Source organism: Sinocyclocheilus anshuiensis, unplaced genomic scaffold (assembly GCF_001515605.1).
Source record: "Sinocyclocheilus anshuiensis isolate Anshui unplaced genomic scaffold, SAMN03320099.WGS_v1.1 scaffold1556, whole genome shotgun sequence".
In the NCBI taxonomy this organism is placed as follows: Eukaryota; Metazoa; Chordata; class Actinopteri; order Cypriniformes; family Cyprinidae; genus Sinocyclocheilus; species Sinocyclocheilus anshuiensis.
Genome location: NW_015555815.1, coordinates 230599 through 251062, shown reverse-complemented (window position 1 = coordinate 251062; position 20464 = coordinate 230599). Strand labels below are relative to the sequence as shown.

Here is a 20464-nt window from a genome sequence, read left to right as displayed (position 1 = left end):
AGCAATGCATATTACTAATAAAGGCTACTAATATATTTTTACAGTAGGAAATTTGACAAACTATCTTCATGGAACATGATCTTTACTTAATATCCTTATGATTTTTGACAAAAAAGAAAAATTGATAATTTTGACCCATACAGTGTATTTTTGGCTATTGCTACAAATATACCTCAGCGACTTAAGACTGCTTTTGTGCTCCAGGGTCACATATACATTTTATCCTTTCATGCATTCTCTGGGAAACAAACCCATGAAACCCCATGACCTTGAATGCACATGAACCAACGGTTTAATTTCATTCTGAAATAAGTAGTCCCTTAAGAACAAGTTAATTGAGCACAAGAGATGAAAACATTGATGTGGTTTTCTAGCTGTAAATGGTTCATATGCATATTATGTGATTCTGAACTGAAGTGCTGAAAGGGCCACAAGGGTCTGCTTGTCTGAGTAGAGGCCCAGTGACCACTAAAATTTACAAATTTACACATTAGGCTACTATATGTGGGATATTGATTATAAGAGACTATATGTATACATGTGTCTCAGTATGTCTCGATCAGGTCCTTTCTTTCTGAACATGCTTCACAACACCTTGTTCAAGCTCTTGCAATGCTCTCTTGGCAGGTCTTCCAGCCAGTTCTATCAAACCTCTACAATTAATCCAGAACGCGGCAGCAGGATTAATTTTTAACGAGCCGAAAAGAATGCACGTCACACCTCTGTTTATCGATTTGCACTGGCTACCAATAGCTGCTCGCATAAAATCCAAGGCATTAATGTTTAATTAGCCCTGGCCTAGTGTTTACATAATCACAATCAATGTTGGTTTACATAATCAAGAGCATGAATGTACCAAAACATTTGCAATTTGTTCATGATGCCAACAAGTGACTAGATAATGTGGAGGTTGAACAAGTAGTTGATCTGAGAAATGTAGAGTTACCGAAGCGACTGAGAAAAACTCTAGAAGAGCAGCCTCACTAATTTTAGAAGCACCCTCAGTGATTTGATTCTGGGACCGAAACTCTCATTCATTCATTCAAAATACGTCTATATTTTGTGAATGATTTTTTATAGCCAACACTGTGTCAACACAAAAGGAAACTCGTCACTCTTTTCACAACGACGGAGATCATGTCCCAGCATGCATTACGGCGCTTCAATAATAGTAACCCACGGCGGATATTTCCATGCGACTATGTGTGTTCAGAAAATATAATTTTTTTTGCATGCTCAGCTTAAAGTTTTTGCCTGTTTTTCGGACTTACATTTTCAATATCCTCGGTTCCTGTTCTTGTTTAAATATCTGAAGCGCTGAATTTATGAAGATGCAACAATGAAAGCACTCTTCCCGGTCACAGCGCGTGCTGCTGTAGTCTGATACACTGCTCATATCTGACACTTCTGCTCAGTGCTTGCTTTGAGGGATGTGGCCGGAGCTTGAGTTTCTGCATGAAGCTACTGGAGAAACCCTCGCAAATTATCTCATAACCTTAACTTGACATATCTTAGTGAAGATGGTGAACGCTCGTGCGCTCGCTATTCTGACCTTCATCTGCAGTTTGACAGACGCGGCCAAACTCAATATACCTAAAGTTTTATTACCTCTTGCCAGAAGCACGAAGGTTAATTTTACACTGGAAGCAACTGAAGGATGTTATCGATGGTAAGTGCACTGAATATAGCATATACTTACAGAGTTATTAAAAAATACTGCTACATTCAGAATGTAATAAAGCACACCTTATATACCTTGCCTGGTTAATACGATGCTTTGTAATATCAAACATGTTGTCCGTGACAGGTCAAATGAGAAAGTACAGTACCACAAACTACAGTAGCGAAAGGAACATGGTGGATACCTTATGAATTTTTGATAAAGTAGCAATAAAACTGTAAAGATGAATGCAGAAAGCTGAAGCACGTGGTGCTGTTATGAGGAAGGCTGTGGTGTTTGGTCCGCAGTAGCACTTCAGATCTCACTTTTTGGTCCCACTTTATATTAGGTGGCCTTAACTAGTACTTACATTTAAATTGATCATTTAATACAATGCACTTATTGTGTACATACATGTTTTTACATTGTAAAAAACACCTGCATGTGATTACATCTGTAATGAATTTCTGTAATTACATTTATAATTTTACTGTTGACCCATTCCTACACCTTAACCCACCCTTAAACCTACCCAGACCACCAAACCTGTCCCTAACCTCACCCGTATCCCACCTCATCAGCAGCAGAAGTGTTTTGCAACACAATATATGAACACAATAAGTACATTGCACTTATTTTTTGTTGTAAGTAGTTAAGGCCACCTAATATAAAGTGGGATCCACTTTTTAAATGTCTTGTAAATGCATGCTTTGTAGATTAGAACATTTATTTTATTGATCAAACTACAAGAGTTGCATTTCATTTCAACTTTATTGTACCCATTTTTGCTCAGCTGCATCACCCACTCTTTATTCACATCAGTTCATTTTTTAATATAGGTCATTATTAATACCAGTTCATAAGTTTCACTGTGCTTGCAAGTTTCCAAGGAAAGTACAACTGGTGTGCCCTGATTGCATATTTAACCCAGTAACATCCTGTCGAGCTGCATGCCTTTCTAAAACCCAAGGTCACTTCACAGAGCACTGTAAACCAATAGGAAACTGTGTTGGGGAGTTACTAGTTACATGTAACGGAATTACATAACATAACTACAAAATAAATGTTACTGTAATCAGTTACAGTTACTGAGACAAAATGTGTAATTACAGTTACTTATGAAAATGTTAACAATTACGAAGGGGTTACATCTGAACATTTTCACACGCATACAGATATGATTTGATTTCTTTCCCAAATTGCTTTAAAATATGAGACACCAGTGTTTCAGGAGTTTAGGACACATGCTTATTTGATAACAGTTTTATTTCCTATTTGGGTTTATGTAGATGCTTTATTTTCTAAGATTAAGGGCATTGTTAGATGCCAGTGTTTCTTGTCATATCTATGCAAATAATTTATTTCGAAAACTGTATCAAAGCTATTAAACTAGATCTTATGATCCGTATTTAACCTCAGAATGATCTCAAAGTAAAAAGAGGTGCTAAAGTCTGATTTTGTGGTGGCTGTGCTTTAGAATTAAATGTTTTATGATCTTAATTCAAGTGAGGAAGTCTTTCAAAAGTCTACTGTAAGGTTACCTGCTTTAAATGTTTTTATGTTGTGATTAACAGTTGAAAGCATTTGTTAGGAATTTAGTAAAGTCATCAAATGTAATCAGTTACGTTACTTTATTCAAGTAACTGAAATAGGGTAACCAGTTACATTTCCAAAGCACCCTTCGCAGCACTGCTAGTAGGTGAAGTGCGTTGTCTCCGCAGGTCGTCTAACAGGCCGGAGGTGGCCAGTATAGAGGCAGTGGATGTGGATGAGTGTCAGTGCTCTCATAAAGCGGTTCTGCAGGCACGCTCCACTCAGCCGTCCAGACTCACCAGCATCATACTTGCCGAGGACATCCGTGAGTGCCGCTGATGCCTCCTCTTACTGCTGGTGTAGCTTTATCATTCGATGCTCGCTTGTAATCTTCTTCTTATTGATAACTGCAAAGGCAGTTTGTCATATGCACTCTGATATCAGTTGTTGGCATTATTACCCCACACTCAAAGAGACGCTTTCGTTTACCCAAAATTAGACCCAGATTTACTATCAGTTTGCATCAGCGCAAACCCTCAAAACTACCGTGATGATTTACTAAAGACACGCGGTGGGAGAAATTAGCGATGAAAAGTTATTTTTGGGACTCACCTTATTGAATATGCATTTGTAGGAGTTTTCCTTTCGATCGGTACATTTATGGGAGGAGAGTATTTAAATGAAGATTTTGATTTGCGCTCGTCAGTTCACTGGTATTTGCAGCGTTATGTAATGCCCCCCAAAAAGCATGTCTTAAAGCAGGCGGTAATTTGCGCTGCTCTTGGTAGATTACGCTGGTCATGATGGAAATGATCTGACTGCGTCTGTGTTCTTTCAATGTGTGCATTGTCAGTAAATCACCCGCAGAATTTTCCCTCCCATCGGAATTGCGCTCTAATGCTAATTTGCCCTGTTTAGTAAATCTGGCCCTAAAAATGGTCATCTCTTGTGTTGTTTCACACCTGTATGACTTTCTAGGAACACAAAAAGAGAATCTAAAGAGTTGTTCTTTTCTATGAATTTACAGTGAAGATGTGCATTAGTACCATTAATGTATAAAAATAGTCTGAATGACCTGTGTGCTATATTACAAGCCATCTAAAATATATTATATAACTTCATGTGGTTTTTCATTTAATTCCACTGCTCCTCATTCTGGCTGGTTTTGTGAGCTGGATCCACCTCAACTCAAAACAACAATCTGTTCACAACTTAACTCGAACGCCAAAAAGCTGCTAACAAACTTTCATGAATAATAACATGAATTTCTGTCTGTTCCTCACAACACTTGAAATATAGTTGTACAGACCACTTTAATGGTGCTCTTTTGTCATTTGAGCTTGACAGCTCCAGCCTTCATTCACTTTCATTGTATTGAGAAGACCGTGATGTAAAGAAATCACCTTTTGTGTTACAGTAGAGAGTAAATGGCAGTCTTTTCTTTAAGTTCAGTAAACGGTGAAATCTGCATCAGCTTGATCTGCAGTGAGATGGAAAATAAAGCAATAAGCCCCGTGAAGCCGTGGTTTACAGTGAATTTATAACGGCTAAGGGGCATTGTTAGGCACGAGTTCACTGTAAACTCATGGCTTCACGGGGCTTATTGCTTTTATAAAACGGTTATTCCATATACGAAGTTAGGTTTCACAAAACAAAACAGAGCAAATAAAGTGTAATGATATTAATACAGTATTTGTAGAGTAATTTACAACAGCTTCGAACGCGGCTCCGGAACTCTCCGTTTTATAATATGTTTGTATATACTGTATTCTATATATAGTACCAGTCAAATGTTTGGACACACGAATGGGAAAGTGTCCAAACTTTTGACTGGTACTATACTATAATACACAAAGAATATCGGCCGATATATCGATATCGGCCTTTTTTTTACTCCCAAATATCGGTATCGTATCGGTCCCAAAAAACCCATATCGGTCGGGCTCTAGTTTTTAATCTAAGGCATGTTTTGGGTGAACAGAATCAGGGTGCTCTGATTGGAAATGAACTGATATCAGTTTGTAGTGAAGAGTGGTGTTTGTTTTCCTGTTGTCGTTTGGCTGTATTATCAGCAGTTGTTGTTCATCGTCTCATCTGATGATTGTCCTGTGTGTGTGTCAGTGACCGGACAGGTGCTGCGCTGTGACGCTATCGTGGATGTGATCAGCGAGATCCAGATCGAGTCCACCACGCGAGAGCTTCATCTGGAGGATTCGCCGCTGGAGCTGAAGATCCATGCGCTGGATTCAGAGGGTGATGCACGTTTAGATCCGCTCACTTTCATTGGGGTTTAGCTTGTATCGCCACTGACCAAAAACAGTACTTTGATCTATAACGTCATTGTGACTTTACATCAGTAAGGAAATAATTTTGTTGTGTTATACCGTATCTGTTTTATTTTCAAATGAAATGGAGAATGTGAGAGCATATCAGAAAGTGAATGCTTCTGTTCAGTTCACCTGTGCGTTGTATTCATGCTCAGCAGTGGCTTTATCTGATGAATGGTGTTGCATTCTTCAAAAGTTCTTTCCTCAGATCAAACCTTAAATTCAAGCATCTAGTTATCGTTTGTATTCATCCAACTAAATGCTAATGATATAAACAAGTTGATTACAAATTAACATGCCATTTAAGATCTGTGTTTTTTTGTGGTGTTTTTATTTATTTAAAAATACATGTAAACAAATTCTATGCAAATTCTAAATTTTATGCATTAGCATGCGTTAAATTAAAATTCATTTTGATGTAGTTTTTTGGGCAGGATTTTTTCAATAATAATTGGAAAAAAACATTATTTGAAAACAATACACAAAATACATTGTTTGGAATAATATTTTATTATTTATATACTCTCTGTCATGGACAATGCATTACTTAAAGTATCGGATCATTTTCTTTTTAATGACAAAACTGGGTTTGTTGAGGTTGAATAATGTCATATGCTGTGGTGCCCAAAATACTGAATTTTAATTTTGAATGATATTTAAATTTATATATTTTTACATCAAAAATAAAAAAATTATATATTTATATATATTAAGGTGTGTACACTCACATGATTATTTTATAATGATTAAACTTAAACCATTAGAACATTAGCACAAGTGATTAACGTTGAAAAAATTAGCACAAGAGCGTATTTCTAAAAACGTGGAATTTAATTAGATCTGGAAACTAAATCTTATTCAAATCTTTTTTCTTTAAAGGAACACAGTGTTTGCCATTAAGCATTATAACACTTACCACGTGCATCGTTGTTATCTCTGCTTGCACGCTGCACACATGAAACTGATTTAGGCTTCCTGGATAACTCTGACAGTGATGAAGGATTGTGTCATGTCGTTCATGTGCCGTCTGGGTAAAGTATTGCTCCCTGTCTTCAGGAAACACCTTCAGTACTCTCGCCAGTCTGCTGTTTGAGTGGACTGTTGTGAAGGATGCTGAGATGGCAGGCTTCCCCGACTCCTACAACACCCTGCGGTAAGAGCACACCTGTCAAATGATGACCAAATGAGGCTTTTGCTTTGATGATCCTGCTTTTTTCCAGTTTCCTCATGATTGACTATTTACAATTGAATATTCATAAACACGTTATTTTTTTCATCCTATGGAGATGAAATTAATCTGGATTTCAGTGTAAATGCCAAAGGGTTTGTATCATTTAGCTGGGCTAGACACCAGGTTTAAAAGGGGTAGTTCACCCAAAAATACAAATTCTGTCATTTAATCTTCCTCGTTTGATTCCAAAGTTCTAAGACTTTGTTTTGTAGAACACAAAAGGAGATATTTTGAAGAATGTTTCAACCGTTTTGTCCACAAAATGGAATTCAGCGGAGTCCAAAACAAGATTTTTCAAAATATCATCTTTTTATTAATGGTAGAAAGGAAGTCATGCGGGTTTGGAAAGACATGAGGGTGAGTAAATGATGAATTCAGATTTTGGGGTGAACTATCTTTTCCGAAAACCATTCCTGGTGACAAAACCTCCCCTGAAAATTAGACAGTCCAGCTGTCCTTCACGTCCTTGTTTTTAGTTTTATGTGGCATCTGCTATGCCTATTCTCTGTTGTAACAAGCGTGAATGCTGGTGTAATGTTGAGCTGTCTGTCTGCAGGGTGCTGAGGTTTGCAGAGTCGGCCTACACTCCTCCTGCGTATATTTCTGAGATGGAGCGAGTGGGACATCAGGGAGATATCATCCTAGTTTCAGGAATCAAAACCGGCCATGCCAAACTCAAAGCCAAAATACAAGAAGCAATCTACAAGGTGTGTGTCACTTTTGTGATTGCTTTTACACGTCATACGAATAGATTTTTGTCCATATTATAGCATAGATATGAATATGTTAGTGTAAGTTCTGTTGAAGATGTTTTTCTTTTGGTCGACTCTTCTAACTGTTTTTCAGGATGTTGGTGCTGCTGAAGTCAGATTGCTGATTCTGGAAAACATCCTTCTGAGTCCTGCATATGATGTTTATCTGCTTGCTGGCACCTCCATCCAATACAAAGTCCAGAAAATTCGGCAAGGAAAGATTACAGGTGAACTTGCATTCATTCAGCAATAAATAATTTTATTGCTGTGTGTTTTATATTATTAGCCAAAATTAATGAACTAAACAGGCTGTAATCCATTGCTAAAAATAAATAAAAAAATAAATGTTCAAAATAAAATGAATAAAAGGGTCTAAACTGATTTAAATGAAAGCTGCTCTATTGACCTAGTGCCATTTAAACACTGTAGGAGTGTGGCCCTTCAGGAGCTGGATTGGACACCCTTGCTCTAGATTATCAAAACATTTGATATTGTTTTAATTAGGGCTGTCCTCGACTAAGGATTTGTCTGGTCAGCTAGTAGTAGTGTCATTTGAAGCATTAGTCGACTAATCGCACATTTATTAATAAACCATTTCAATCATAATAATGAGCCTTTAATTGCCTACATAGCCTAATAAACGCTCAAGTACACGCATAAGGCTTGCCACAGCGCACCGGCAAAAGTAATGATCATGAATGTGTCCGTGAAAAACAATAAGGAGACTGCAATTACATTTTAATAATTTGATAAACTAGTGCTGTCTTTGTTTTTGGTTTAAGAGATGAAGTCTGCGACACGGACTCGTCATCTCCGCAGTACTGCTGCGCCTGTATGCATGTTTCATACGGATTACATAATCTGAGAATATTAGCTTTTATATAAATATATTTTGAATGTCTGTAATAAGGCAAGTATCCACAGAGTTTCGCTCTCAAGTTCACAGAGACCGAGACGGCAGAAAGAGCATCCTGTTTGCTTTCATTATTTTACAAAAGCACAATGTTTTGTTGTTATTGTGAGTGCACACAAATAAACGTAAAGTCTTTACAGACTCGAAACATGTATTACTCTTATCTATATGATCAAAAATGACGGCGTATTTTAAGAGCAAGTGAGCGCAGCGGCACCTCCATCTGTCCTGCAGTGAGCTACTGTTTAGCTTCCACACAGACACTTGAACAGCACACATTTCTCTAGTTAACATCAGATTGAGCGGCCATGTAAAGTTGCTAATACTTACATATTTCAGATGATAAGTCATATTTGAGGTCGATGAATGATAGGCGAGCGTTTGGATGTCCTGTCCGATGTATTGCCACATAGACCAGCCGTTAGCGATCTGCGTGACTTCGCCAATGTGGATTTTTATTTATTTATGTTTTTCTGCGACTTATAAAATGTTGGTCGACTATTAGGGGGCAGCCCTAGTTTTGATTTAAATATCGGGGGGAAAAAAGCGAATGGACCCAAACATATTTTTTGGGTTGGCCATGTTGGCTTTTATTGCAGTGGACATGCTTTGTCTGTTTCTGAGCGTGTCCTCCTCTCTTTCAGAGCTGTCCATGCCCTGCGATCAGTATGAGCTTCTCCTTCAGAACAGGGTGGTGGCCCCTCACGGAAACCCAGATGCCCCTGTGGCAAACCTGGACCGGAGCAGCTCGACCGTGTTTGCCCTTCAGCAGGGACACACCAACATCGTGCTGGACCACAAGAGTATCCTTCACACCAGCGTCGAACTTACTGACAGTTCCCAGCTTCAGTAACGTTCTGAGATTCCACTCAACAACAGCAGTCTTTCATGAAGAGAGGGCTATTTCTGTAGCATGGGATGTTTATTTGCATCAGTCGCTTTGATAACTTTATTCTGAGGTTTCCTTCATTCTGAATGTCAAGGTCTGGGGATGCAGGGCGCTTCCCGACTTCCCAACAGCACCATCTATGTCGTGGAGCCTGGATACTTGGGTTTGTCTCTTCACTAGCTTTGCATGATTTGTAATCTTATTATTGACAACATCTTAGTAATGAGTAAACGAATAACACTTTGAGTGTAATTGATTGAAATAGTGTAATGAAAGGCTATTTTGTTGTCTTGTCAACTAGCATTCAAGATTCATCCTGAGGATCGCTGGGTCCTTGAGACGGGGAGGAAATATGAGATCTTCATTGAAGTGTTTGATAAGTCAGGTCACAAGATTTACCTGTCTGATGTAAGTCAAGTTTGGATGCATGTTTAAAATGTCTGGTTTGGATTATTTTCAGTGTTGTGGAATTAAATTAATCCTCTTCTCATTTCATTATTAGTGGAGAGGTATCTGAAAAGTTAGTCACTAGTTAAATTAAAGGGTTAGTTCACCAAAAATGAAACTTTTGTCATCATTTACCCATCCTCGTTATGAAGATATTGAATAAAATTCTCTCATCATTTTTGACTATCCATTGGCAGTATAAAGAAGCATACAGGAGCTCAAAGGCTCCTACAGTGCAGTTTATCATTGGTAGGAAATAAAAGGGGTAAAATATTTCAATAAACATTTCATTCAAATATGCAATGTGTCAAACCATTAACCCTTTAGCGGGAAAGAAATTCCCATCTTGTGGTAGTTTTTTTATTATTATTAAGCATTCTTGTTTTCACAGAATATCCGTATAGAAACCACGTTCCCTACAGAGTACTTTGAGGTTCTGGACTCGTCTGTTAATGGATCTTATCACCATGTGAAAGCTTTGAAGCGTGGTCAGACCATCATTGATGGCACGCTGGAAGCGGTTGTTGATCAAGTAAGTTTTTGTCTCCTGTTGAAGACATTAGCTGACGCTGATGTAGTTCATTGTAACCTCATTTGTGTCTTCAGACAGGAAGTGTCCACGCGCTCTCTGTTCCTCTGCGTAATGAGCAGGATGTGGAGATCTACGACCCCATCATCCTCGCTCCCGCCATCCTCACATTCCCATGGCAGCCTAAAGAGGGAGCGTACCAGTACACCATCAAGGTGTCTGACCGTGTTCCTTGCTTTCATCAGACATTAACGTCTAATTGCATGAGTAGGGCCCTATGAAATCAGTTTTATTTATTTTTTAATTCCAAATTCCCTTTTTTTTTACAGTTTTAATTTGTTCCAAATTCCCTTTTTGTCCGTTAAAATTTTTCTGAATTCTGTTTTTTCCATTTTTTTTCTAGACTGTTGTACTGGTTAGATCAAATTGTATTAATCAAAAAGCATGTCTAATTAATTAAAGTCATGAAACTTACAATATAAAATGGCAATTTATTAAAAGTTTAACAAAAATGCGCAGATGCGCAGAACATGCAGGATTTATATTTAAATAGTTTTTTGTTTTTTTTTGGTTTAATATTCACAGACACTAGTCCATATTTAGATATTAGATTTAAGCATATTGACCTACTTTTGATTTATTCATCCAAAATTTGGCAAATTCCGTGTCTTTCCACGTTATACAGTAAATTCCATTTTTATGACTGGATTCCGTCCGCGTTTTTCGCATCACAGGGCCCTACATGAGAGGAAATAAAGTTTGAATTTATTTTTCCGTGTGTGGTTGCATCTGTACGTTATTGTGATGTTGCCTCTGTTTCAGGCGACTTGGGGAAGTGGCAACTTCAGCTGGTCGTCCACTAACTCAGCAGTCGCCACAGTCACAGTGAGAGGCGTGATGACCACGGTCAGAGATGTTGGAGTCAGTGTGATTTACGCCCATGACATGAGAAGCCCGCTGCACTACGGAGACATGAAGGTGATGCCAGCAATCGTGCTCGTACAAGTGTGACCCTGGAGCACAAAACCAGTCATAAGTAGGGTTGCAAAGGGGTGGAAAATTTCCGGAAACTTTCCAAAAATCCCTGGAATATTCCAAAACATCCTGGAAAGTTTCCAAAATGTCTGGAATGTTTCCGAAATTGAATGGAATTTTCCACCTTTTTGCAACCCTAGTCATAAGTCATGGGTATATTTGAAGCAATAGCCAAAAATACATTCTATGGGTCATGATTTTCTCAATATTTAGATTTTTTTTGCACCCTCAGATTCCAGATTTTCAAATAGTTGTATCTCGGCCAAATATTGTCATATCAAAACAAGCCATACATCAATGGAGAGCTTATTTATTCAGCTTTCAGATGATGCATAACTCTCAATTTAAAAAAACTGACCCTTATGACTGGTTTTGTGGTCCAGGGTCACATATGTATGTTTTTGTAATTTCGGACGCATCTGAAATATGTCATATCATTGATATTATTACCTAAAAAGTTAAACTTTAAAGACAAGGACAACTTTAAAGGTGATTTTCTCAATATTTAGATTTTTTTTTTTTATATTTTCCAAATATTGCCCTATCCTAACAAACCATACATCAATGTGTGTACAAACATTTATTCAGCTTTCAGATGATGTATAAATCTCAATTTCCAAAAACTGACCCCTTATGACTGGTTTTGTGGTCCAGGCTCACGAATGAGGATTGTTTGAAATCACTGTTATGGATTGAATATTCCAGGATTGACCGAGCAAGTGTAGTGTAAATGTTGAGCTAACCCGCTGTGAGCTGCTGCTGCAGGTGTATGTGATCGAGCCGGTGGGGATGGAGTTCAGCCCGTGTGTGGTGGAGGCCTGCGAGGGCTTGAGTCTGGACCTGCCGCTGCGAATCTTCGGTCAGCTGGCCGGAGAGAGAGTGACCCTCAGTGACTGCTCTCACTTTGACATGCAGGTGGACATGGAGAGTCACGGCGTCTTTCAGCTGCTGGAGGGTGAGTTGAGTTGATGCTAGATAAGTGGGTTTAAGGTTTTGAAGATGAGCTTCCATAGAGCAAAAGTACAGTTAGGAGGGCTGTCGAAATAGCGCTGACCGAAGGAAGCCTGTTAGGAGAGTAACAGACAATTATTAAAGGGTTCATTCACCCAAAAATTACAATTCTGTGATCCTTTACTCACCTTCATGTCATTCCAAACCCGTAAGACTTTCGTTCCTCTTCAGAGCACAAATGAAGATATTTGTAATTAAATCTGAGAGATTTCTGTTCCTCCATTGGCAGTCTACACAACTACCACTTTGACACCATATGGGTTGTGCAGTTTGGTCCAAATCGCTTTATGAACAGTTTTAATTTAGGCTTTTATTCAGATATAAACCTTCATCAACGCACACACTGGTTATGGCAATTGGAAGCTCAACCTATGAGATTTTTTATTACGAGTCAAGCAAGTATGGTTGAGCTTCTGTTTATGTTTCCTGATCAATGTAAATATGTGAAAAGCCTAAATTAAATCTGTTCATAAAACAATTGAGTCTCTTCAGAAAATTTAGACTAAACAGCACAATTCATATGGATTAGTTTTACAATCTCTTTATTAATTTTTGAAGTGGTATTTGTGTAAACTGTCAATGGAGGGACAGAAATCTCTCAGATTTCATTGAAAATGTGTTTATTTGTGTTCGGAAGATGATCGAAAGTCTTATAGTCGTCTTATGCAGAGATGCAAACTTTTCACCTTTCGGCGAAATTCGCCATTTTGAATTCAAAATGGGTCATTTGTGTGATTTGTGTAGATCCGATGAGTTTTTAAATTTGGGGGTTGGGAGGGGGTGGTCCTTTCTCATCTCAATTCTGTACCCGCTCGAACTCACCCGCTATCAAACGGTCCTGCTTGTTATTTGTGTGTGTGTGTGTGCGCGCGTGCTCTGGCTTCGCAAGTTTACGTAGTTCTACACATTCGCAGATCTTCCCATTATAACAAAATGAAAAGAAAGCATACACGATGTACTGTGTCGCAGTATTGGAAATATTTACGTTTTAAACCATGAAGGCGAGCCAATGGATATCACACAAGCAACGTGCAATCTGTGTGCAAGAGTCACGCCGGTGAACGTGAGTCAATTCACTATGCAGAAAGTGAAAGTACAAAATTCTGACGCAGCTCAACGGCGCATATTCTCTCAGAGACAACGAGAGATGAAGCTACTTCAACATATGCTGATAACGGTATATAACTGTCTTAAATTATTCCCTTAATATTTCTCTTGTGGCCCGTATAGTGAAAAACATTAGAAGAAACGTAGGCTATTTTGCGTTAAACAGGTTGTTTTTGAAAATCGGTGCATGGAATGGACAGAAAGAACTGTCTGAAAAGCCGATGTCAAAACAGAGGATCCTCACGATAACATACACGATACATAGCTCACGATACCGATGATATCATGACACAGCGATTCTGCGATAATCGATATATTGCTAGACAATCCTGTAATGATACATCACAATATCTGTTTAACTATGAAACCAATGAACGTAACAAACTATCTGACAAGCCGATGTCAAAACAGAGCTGTGCATTAAGTGATACAGAGTAAATTCAGAGTAACAAAACTACAGCAGCAACAAGACTGTGTTGCCTTTAGCAGCTTCTACAGGTAAAGATAAAACTTAGAGCACTCTTTTTGACGAGTCCTTTCAATGTTTGAAAAATGTAATTTTTGATATAAATCTTAAAAATGTCTAAATATTTAATTAATTATTTAATCATAATACCATTCAAATTAACTTAATTTAAGTATTTAAATAGTTAAGTTTTTAAATAATTAACCCTTCTAGGCTGTTGGTGTCTGGGCTTATTTGTTTATTTATTTTTTTAATTACATGATACTTTAAACTTTGTGACTTCCTGCTCTGGATATACTTCATAGTCATTTTGTAATAAATCCAAAAGCAAGTTGTGTAAAAAAAACAATTAATAAATATTAATATAATAAATATATAAATAAATATTTAGATTAGATCTTAGGGGTGCGCATCTTTGTCACCTTTTTCACCCCTGATGAGTTTGCATCCCTGTTATGGAAAGCATCTGCTCCTAATTTGGGTCACTTATGTTAACTGTAGCACGATACAACGATATTTCTTCAAAAGCAGATCATGGAGACATTTTAATAGTCCACGATCAAAAATCGTCATATCGCACACCCCTGACTACCAAGTATAATCAATCTCACACACACAAACAAGCACAACGAAATCACTTCACACTATTAAGCGGCTGTGTTATGAACATGCAAAATTGTATCGCACCCGTGCTACAGTGGTAAATTTATTCATCGCACAGACCAGTTTTTTTGTAGCACGTGCGACATATATGTATCACTGTACAGCCCTGTTTAATGCATTATTTAATTATAATACCATTAAAATTAACTTAAGTATTTAAATAGTTAAGTATTTAAATAATTAACCCTTCTAGGCTGTTGGTGTCTGGGCTTATTTGTTTATTTATTTTTTTAATTACATGATACTTTAAACTTTGTGACTTCCTGCTCTGGATATACTTCATAGTCATTTTGTAATAAATCCAAAAGCAAGTTGTGTAAAAAAAACAATTAATAAATATTAATATAATAAATATATAAATAAATATTTAGATTAGATCTTAGGGGTGCGCATCTTTGTCACCTTTTTCACCCCTGATGAGTTTGCATCCCTGTTATGGAAAGCATCTGCTCCTAATTTGGGTCACTTATGTTCATTTGGAAATTCAACGTGTGTCAACCATCTTCCCATACTTGTAATGAGAAGTGCTTGTCTTAGCTTAAAGCTTAAAGGGCTTCCTGTGGTTTTCTGTCAAAATAAAAGTCTGATGGTTTAATGCTTGCAATTACGATTTGTACCAGAAAAATCACAGGTTACACTTTATTTCGATAGTCCACTTTAGACATTCTACTAACTATAAGTAACTTTGTAACTACATGTCAACTAATTCTCATTAATTTGCATCTACATGTCTACTAACTCTCAGAGTAGACTGTTAGGGTAGGTTTAGGGTTAGTAGAATAAGTTGACAAAGAAAGTGTTAGAAGATATTAAGCAGACAGTCTACTAATACTCTGCTAACTCCTAGTTGACATGTAGTTGCAAAGTTACTTACTGTTAATAGAATGTCTAAAGTGGACTATCAAAATAAAGTGTTACCAAATCACAATTAGATTTTTTTAAGCTTTCTTTAATGGTAGAGCCCTTGGTGTCTCCCAATAACAGGACCGTCTCTGAATTAAGAAATCGGTAGCATTTGATAATTACAGACAGGCTGAGTGCGTAATTCATCGTGAAATATGAACATGGCAAATGTCACACAAGCTGTTCGGACTCGGTTTCAGAATCAGAATCAGAAGAGCTTTATTACCAAGTATGTTTACACACACAAGGAATTTGACTTGACGACAGGAGCTTCCAGTGCAGAAGAAAGTACAAACATAGTGCAGACATACATAAGAATAACACAGTAGGGATGGAATATAAAACTAATAAAAAAATAAATAAAATAAAAACATTAAATAATGTACTATATACAGAAATAGAGGTATAGGGAAAAATGTAATTGTTTAGATAAATGTACAAATATGTTATTAGTGTGCAGTTATGTTATTTACAAAGTGTGCAGTTTAATATACATGTCAGATAACTATGTTTGTTGTGATGGACGATGTATAATTATGAAAGATTCATTGTTCAGGCTGAATATAGCTTGAGGGAAAAAACTCAGTGTTCAGAGTGTGACTGATTTCAATGTTTGTTTGCAGATTTAACAATGTCATGTAATTCATTTTGTAGTCTGTGTATAGTTGTAGTATTTTGAGCATTTGTGTGTCTTCAGGTCGACTTCCCCCAGGTCAGGGCCACTGCAGCGGGGTCAGAGTTAAGGCCTTGACCCCTGGTTACACCAACCTATTGGTTAGCTACACCCATAGTAATGTTCACCTCAGCGCAAAGATCACCATTGCTGCCTACCCCCCTCTCAGGGTGAGTGTTTTAATACGCTGTGCTCTGAAACTGGAGGATCAGTGGGCATTGTTATCACGAGCAGTGATTTGATTGCCATGCATGTTTTCTTTGACAGCCGATTGACCCCGTGTCTGTGGCAGTGGTGACGTTAGGCTCCTCTAAAGACATGACGTTTGAAGGAGGCCCCCGGCCCTGGGTCCTAGAGCCCTCCAAGTTCTTCAGAAACCTGACGGCTGAGGACCACAGCAGCATTGCGCTGTCTCTGTACGGACCCGCCTCGCGAACATACTCCAGACATTTGGTCAGAGCCACATGCAGAGCTCTGGGAGAACAGGTCAGAGGAGCCTGTGGTGTCATATCCTGTGGATTAGTCACTAGTGTTAATTTTGTCAGCCATTTTTCATTTAGTCTTAAGGTGTGTCCCAAATCATGTACTTATGCACTATTCTATGACGTTTTGTAGTATAAATAGTGCGAGTAGATAAGTACACACACAATAACACTGAAAATTCCAAAAAGAAAAAGTGCACTTATAATACCTGGATGATGCATTTAAATAACCGAAGAAATGACGTGTGGAATGTTGGACACTTCATGCACTCAACTTTAAATTAGTAGTCTTAGTCCTGTGTCGAATTTTTTATTATTGTCATATTTAGTCAACCTTGTCCTGTTTTTGTTTAGTCAAGTTTTGGTCGACTATGACTAGTCAATGGAAACTTAGTCACATTTTCGTCATGCTGTATAATGGTTAAACTGATAAAAATTATTTTTGCTTAAAATTATAATCATAATGTTGCCATTTGAGAAATTTATTTTTGCATTTCAGGTATTGCACTTTAACCAGTCAGCACAAATCAATAGATTGTCAACTCGTATACATGGTTTATTTTACCTTACCTATTGTACTGATTTTATGATAAGCTATTTATTATATATATTAATATCAAAGACTTGGCTAATCTCCTTAGCAAAACACCGGGCAGAAAATGTATCCTTTTAACAGAGAAGCTCTGATTTGGGGATTTGAACTCTTGATATCTGGCAACCGCACACATGAAAGCTCACGTACAGCAGCAGTCAGCTGTACATACGGCAGTCCGCAATAACATTTTGTTTTCTTTTTTTTTTTATTAAAATAAAAAGAGATTTGGGTAAAGTTTTAATTTTTTTAAATACATTTTAGTCTTGTCTTTTATCATCAACGATATTGCATGTTGATATAATCACTGTAATCGTTTATTGACCTTATTGTCGTCTTGTCATCTTCTCGTTTTAGTCATGGAGAAAAAAAGCTTGTTTCGTATTCGTTTTAAAAATGACTCGTTTCAATGATTCAGAGTCGACTCTTTCTTTTGAGAGACAATAACTTTATACACGGTGCTCTTTCAGATTTAAAACTTTGCAGGATGTTTTCATTCACTTATAGCTGTGTTACACACTGCATGAAAGGTCATTTTCAAAAATCCATAATAGGGGCACTTTAATGAAATGAATTTACAATACTATCCTCTAGGAATGTTGACTGATATGCTTGAAATACTCAAATAATTGTGGCTTCGCAGGTCTTAGCAGTGACGGTTGGAAACCAGCCCACCGTGACGAACCCCTTCCCTGCTGTGGAGCCGGCTGTGGTGAAGTTTGTGTGCGCACCTCCGTCATGTCTCTCACTGACTCCCATCTACCTGAACCCTCAGCTGGATGTGTCCTGCCCTCTGCTGCAGCAGAACAAACAAGTGGTGAGCGCTCAAACTCTCAGACATATAGATGTAGTCTTATTATGACAGGAAGTTCAGGAGTGTTTGTACTTGTTCTGTAGGTGCCTGTTTCCAATTATCACAACCCAGAGCTGGATGTGGCGGCCTTTGACCAGCAGGGCAGGAAGTTTGATAACTTCAGCTCTTTGAGTGTGATCTGGGAGTCCTCCAAAGTTTCCCTGGCGAGTATCGAACCAACCATGCCCATGCAGCTACACATACATGAGGACGACAACAAACAGCAAAAACTTCACGGTACCTCACACTGATTACTTCAGACCATTCAGAATTATGAAATATAAGTATGTATTAGGAATAGATGGTATGAAAAAATCATATTACTTTTAACAGTATATCGCATAACAGCATATATCACAATTAGGGATGTCACAGTGAGGAAATTTTAAACTTGTGACAAAACCAGTATTACTGGTAACACCAGGGGCTTTGGGCTCTTTCACTTTCACTTTTGAATTTGTGATCTTGGTGTCACATTTTACAAGAAAACATAATTGTCTGTTGCACTTACATTTACACACCTTTCACTGACTAAAACAAATACTTGAAAGATGGATTCATTATTATTCTAAATGAAAAGCACAGCAATACAACATCACAATGACAAACTAGCTTATAATGTTTATTAACAAAAATGAATAAGACGAGGCATGGCACACACCACATGCTGTATTATATATTGACTAATAAATTACAGAAAGTTTAGCAAACACCGTGTACACAATGTAGTGTAACATCAGGTAAATAGCAAAAGTCAACAGGCTTTTCAAAATGAAAATCAAAACTAAACTGTATATGGTGACAGTGCTTGCATCGTTTATTTATTTATTTATTATTTTGCCAAAGAAAACCATCATATTCACCTTTTCTGGTTTAAGAAGTGGTCTTTTAATATCAAAATATCGCCAAACAGGCACTTACTTTTTGCTTGGAAACCAAATCCTCCGCCATTGTCTTGTCAGCATTCGCATCATTTACATTTTATGCTGCGAGTATAAACCAGGCTATACACCTGAAGCGCTCTCACTCTCTTCATGCGACTCCTGCTGCACTAATATATACATGACCATTGTGTCTGAAGTTCTCTAAAAATGGAAATGAAATTGAACTGCATATTTATTGTAGTTCACACATTTCTACTGTCACACAATCTTATACCATCACACCGCTCAGCCCTAATGCTCATATGTATGCATGTGATGTTTTCCACAGGTCATCAGACAGTTCTTGTCCATCGTGAATCAGGCGTGGCAGCCATCACTGTGACCGCAGTCGGCTATCAAATGTCCCATCTAGAGGCAGCAGCCGTTCTGAGTGGAGTGAGTTCATCTGTAGTATCCCATGAAAAGCTCAGCCTGTTTACACAATAGTTTAGTGCAGGCTCAAATTCAGAATTTTTTTTTTTTTATGAAATAGATTTTCAAACCCCGACCAAGTCTGCAGTAAAATGGAATAGGTGTTATATTCCATCACAAGTCATGAGCAAACGAGTTGGTCGAATATTATTTTAGAGTTAGCTGAGTTCAAGATACTAAAAAACAAACAATAGTGTACACTTATTAATGTGTTTATTGTTGTTGGCCGTTTTTTAAAAATTAGAATAACCATGGCAAACCTAAAGAATATTTATTATGTTGATATGATATTGAGGTATGCATAATTAAAATGTAAAGTCTCTGCGACAGCTCCAGCTCTGAAGCATAGAGTAGTATTTGAGTGTTCAAATTCGTTCACTCATGGCTGATCTAGTTCACTATTGAAATTGCACCGTTGAACTGATGTTGAACTGATCTAGTTCACTGTTGAACTGATCTGGTTCACTGTTGAACTGATCTAGTGCACTGTTGAACTGATCTAGTGCACTGTTGGACTGATCTAGTGCACTGTTGGACTGATCTAGTGCACTGTTGAACTGATCTAGTGCACTGTTATACTGATGTTGAACTGATCTAGTTCACTGTTGAACTGAGCTAGTGCACTGTTGAACTGATGTTGAACTGATCTAGTGCACAGTTGAACTGATCCAGTGCACCGTTGAACTGATGTTGAACTGATCTAGTTCACTGTTGAACTGATCTGGTTCACTGTTGAACTGATCTGGTTCACTGTTGAACTGATGTTGAACTGATCTGGTTCACTGTTGAACTGATGCTGAACTGATCTGGTTCACTGTTGAACTGATCTTGTTCACAGTTGAACTGATCCAGTGCACAGTTGAACTGATCCAGTGCACAGTTGAACTGATCCAGTGCACCGTTGAACTGATCTAGTGCACCGTTGAACTGATCCAGTGCACTAGATCAGCTCAACGATGCACTAGATCAGTTCAACGGTGCACTGGATCAGTTCAACTGTGAACAAGATCAGTTCAACAGTGCACTAGATCAGTTCAACAGTG

The 20464-nt window shown here is 37.8% G+C and overlaps 1 protein-coding gene across 1 annotated transcript in view; it reads left to right on the top strand.

The window, feature by feature from the left end:
• The first annotated feature begins 1183 nt into the window (after positions 1-1183).
• LOC107675171 (nuclear pore membrane glycoprotein 210-like) overlaps positions 1184-20464 on the top strand; it is a 48600-nt gene continuing 29319 nt past the window's right edge. Inside the window, exons 1-18 of the mRNA XM_016469427.1 lie at positions 1184-1669; positions 3382-3518; positions 5315-5446; positions 6577-6673; positions 7308-7458; positions 7598-7730; positions 9061-9219; positions 9400-9468; positions 9607-9713; positions 10144-10284; positions 10359-10496; positions 11104-11259; positions 12082-12271; positions 16164-16309; positions 16407-16625; positions 17857-18030; positions 18111-18303; positions 19279-19385. Of these exons, the coding sequence (XP_016324913.1) occupies positions 1521-1669; positions 3382-3518; positions 5315-5446; positions 6577-6673; positions 7308-7458; positions 7598-7730; positions 9061-9219; positions 9400-9468; positions 9607-9713; positions 10144-10284; positions 10359-10496; positions 11104-11259; positions 12082-12271; positions 16164-16309; positions 16407-16625; positions 17857-18030; positions 18111-18303; positions 19279-19385 (2598 nt within the window). The 5' untranslated portion in view covers positions 1184-1520. The remainder of the gene's footprint in view (positions 1670-3381; positions 3519-5314; positions 5447-6576; positions 6674-7307; positions 7459-7597; positions 7731-9060; positions 9220-9399; positions 9469-9606; positions 9714-10143; positions 10285-10358; positions 10497-11103; positions 11260-12081; positions 12272-16163; positions 16310-16406; positions 16626-17856; positions 18031-18110; positions 18304-19278; positions 19386-20464) is intronic.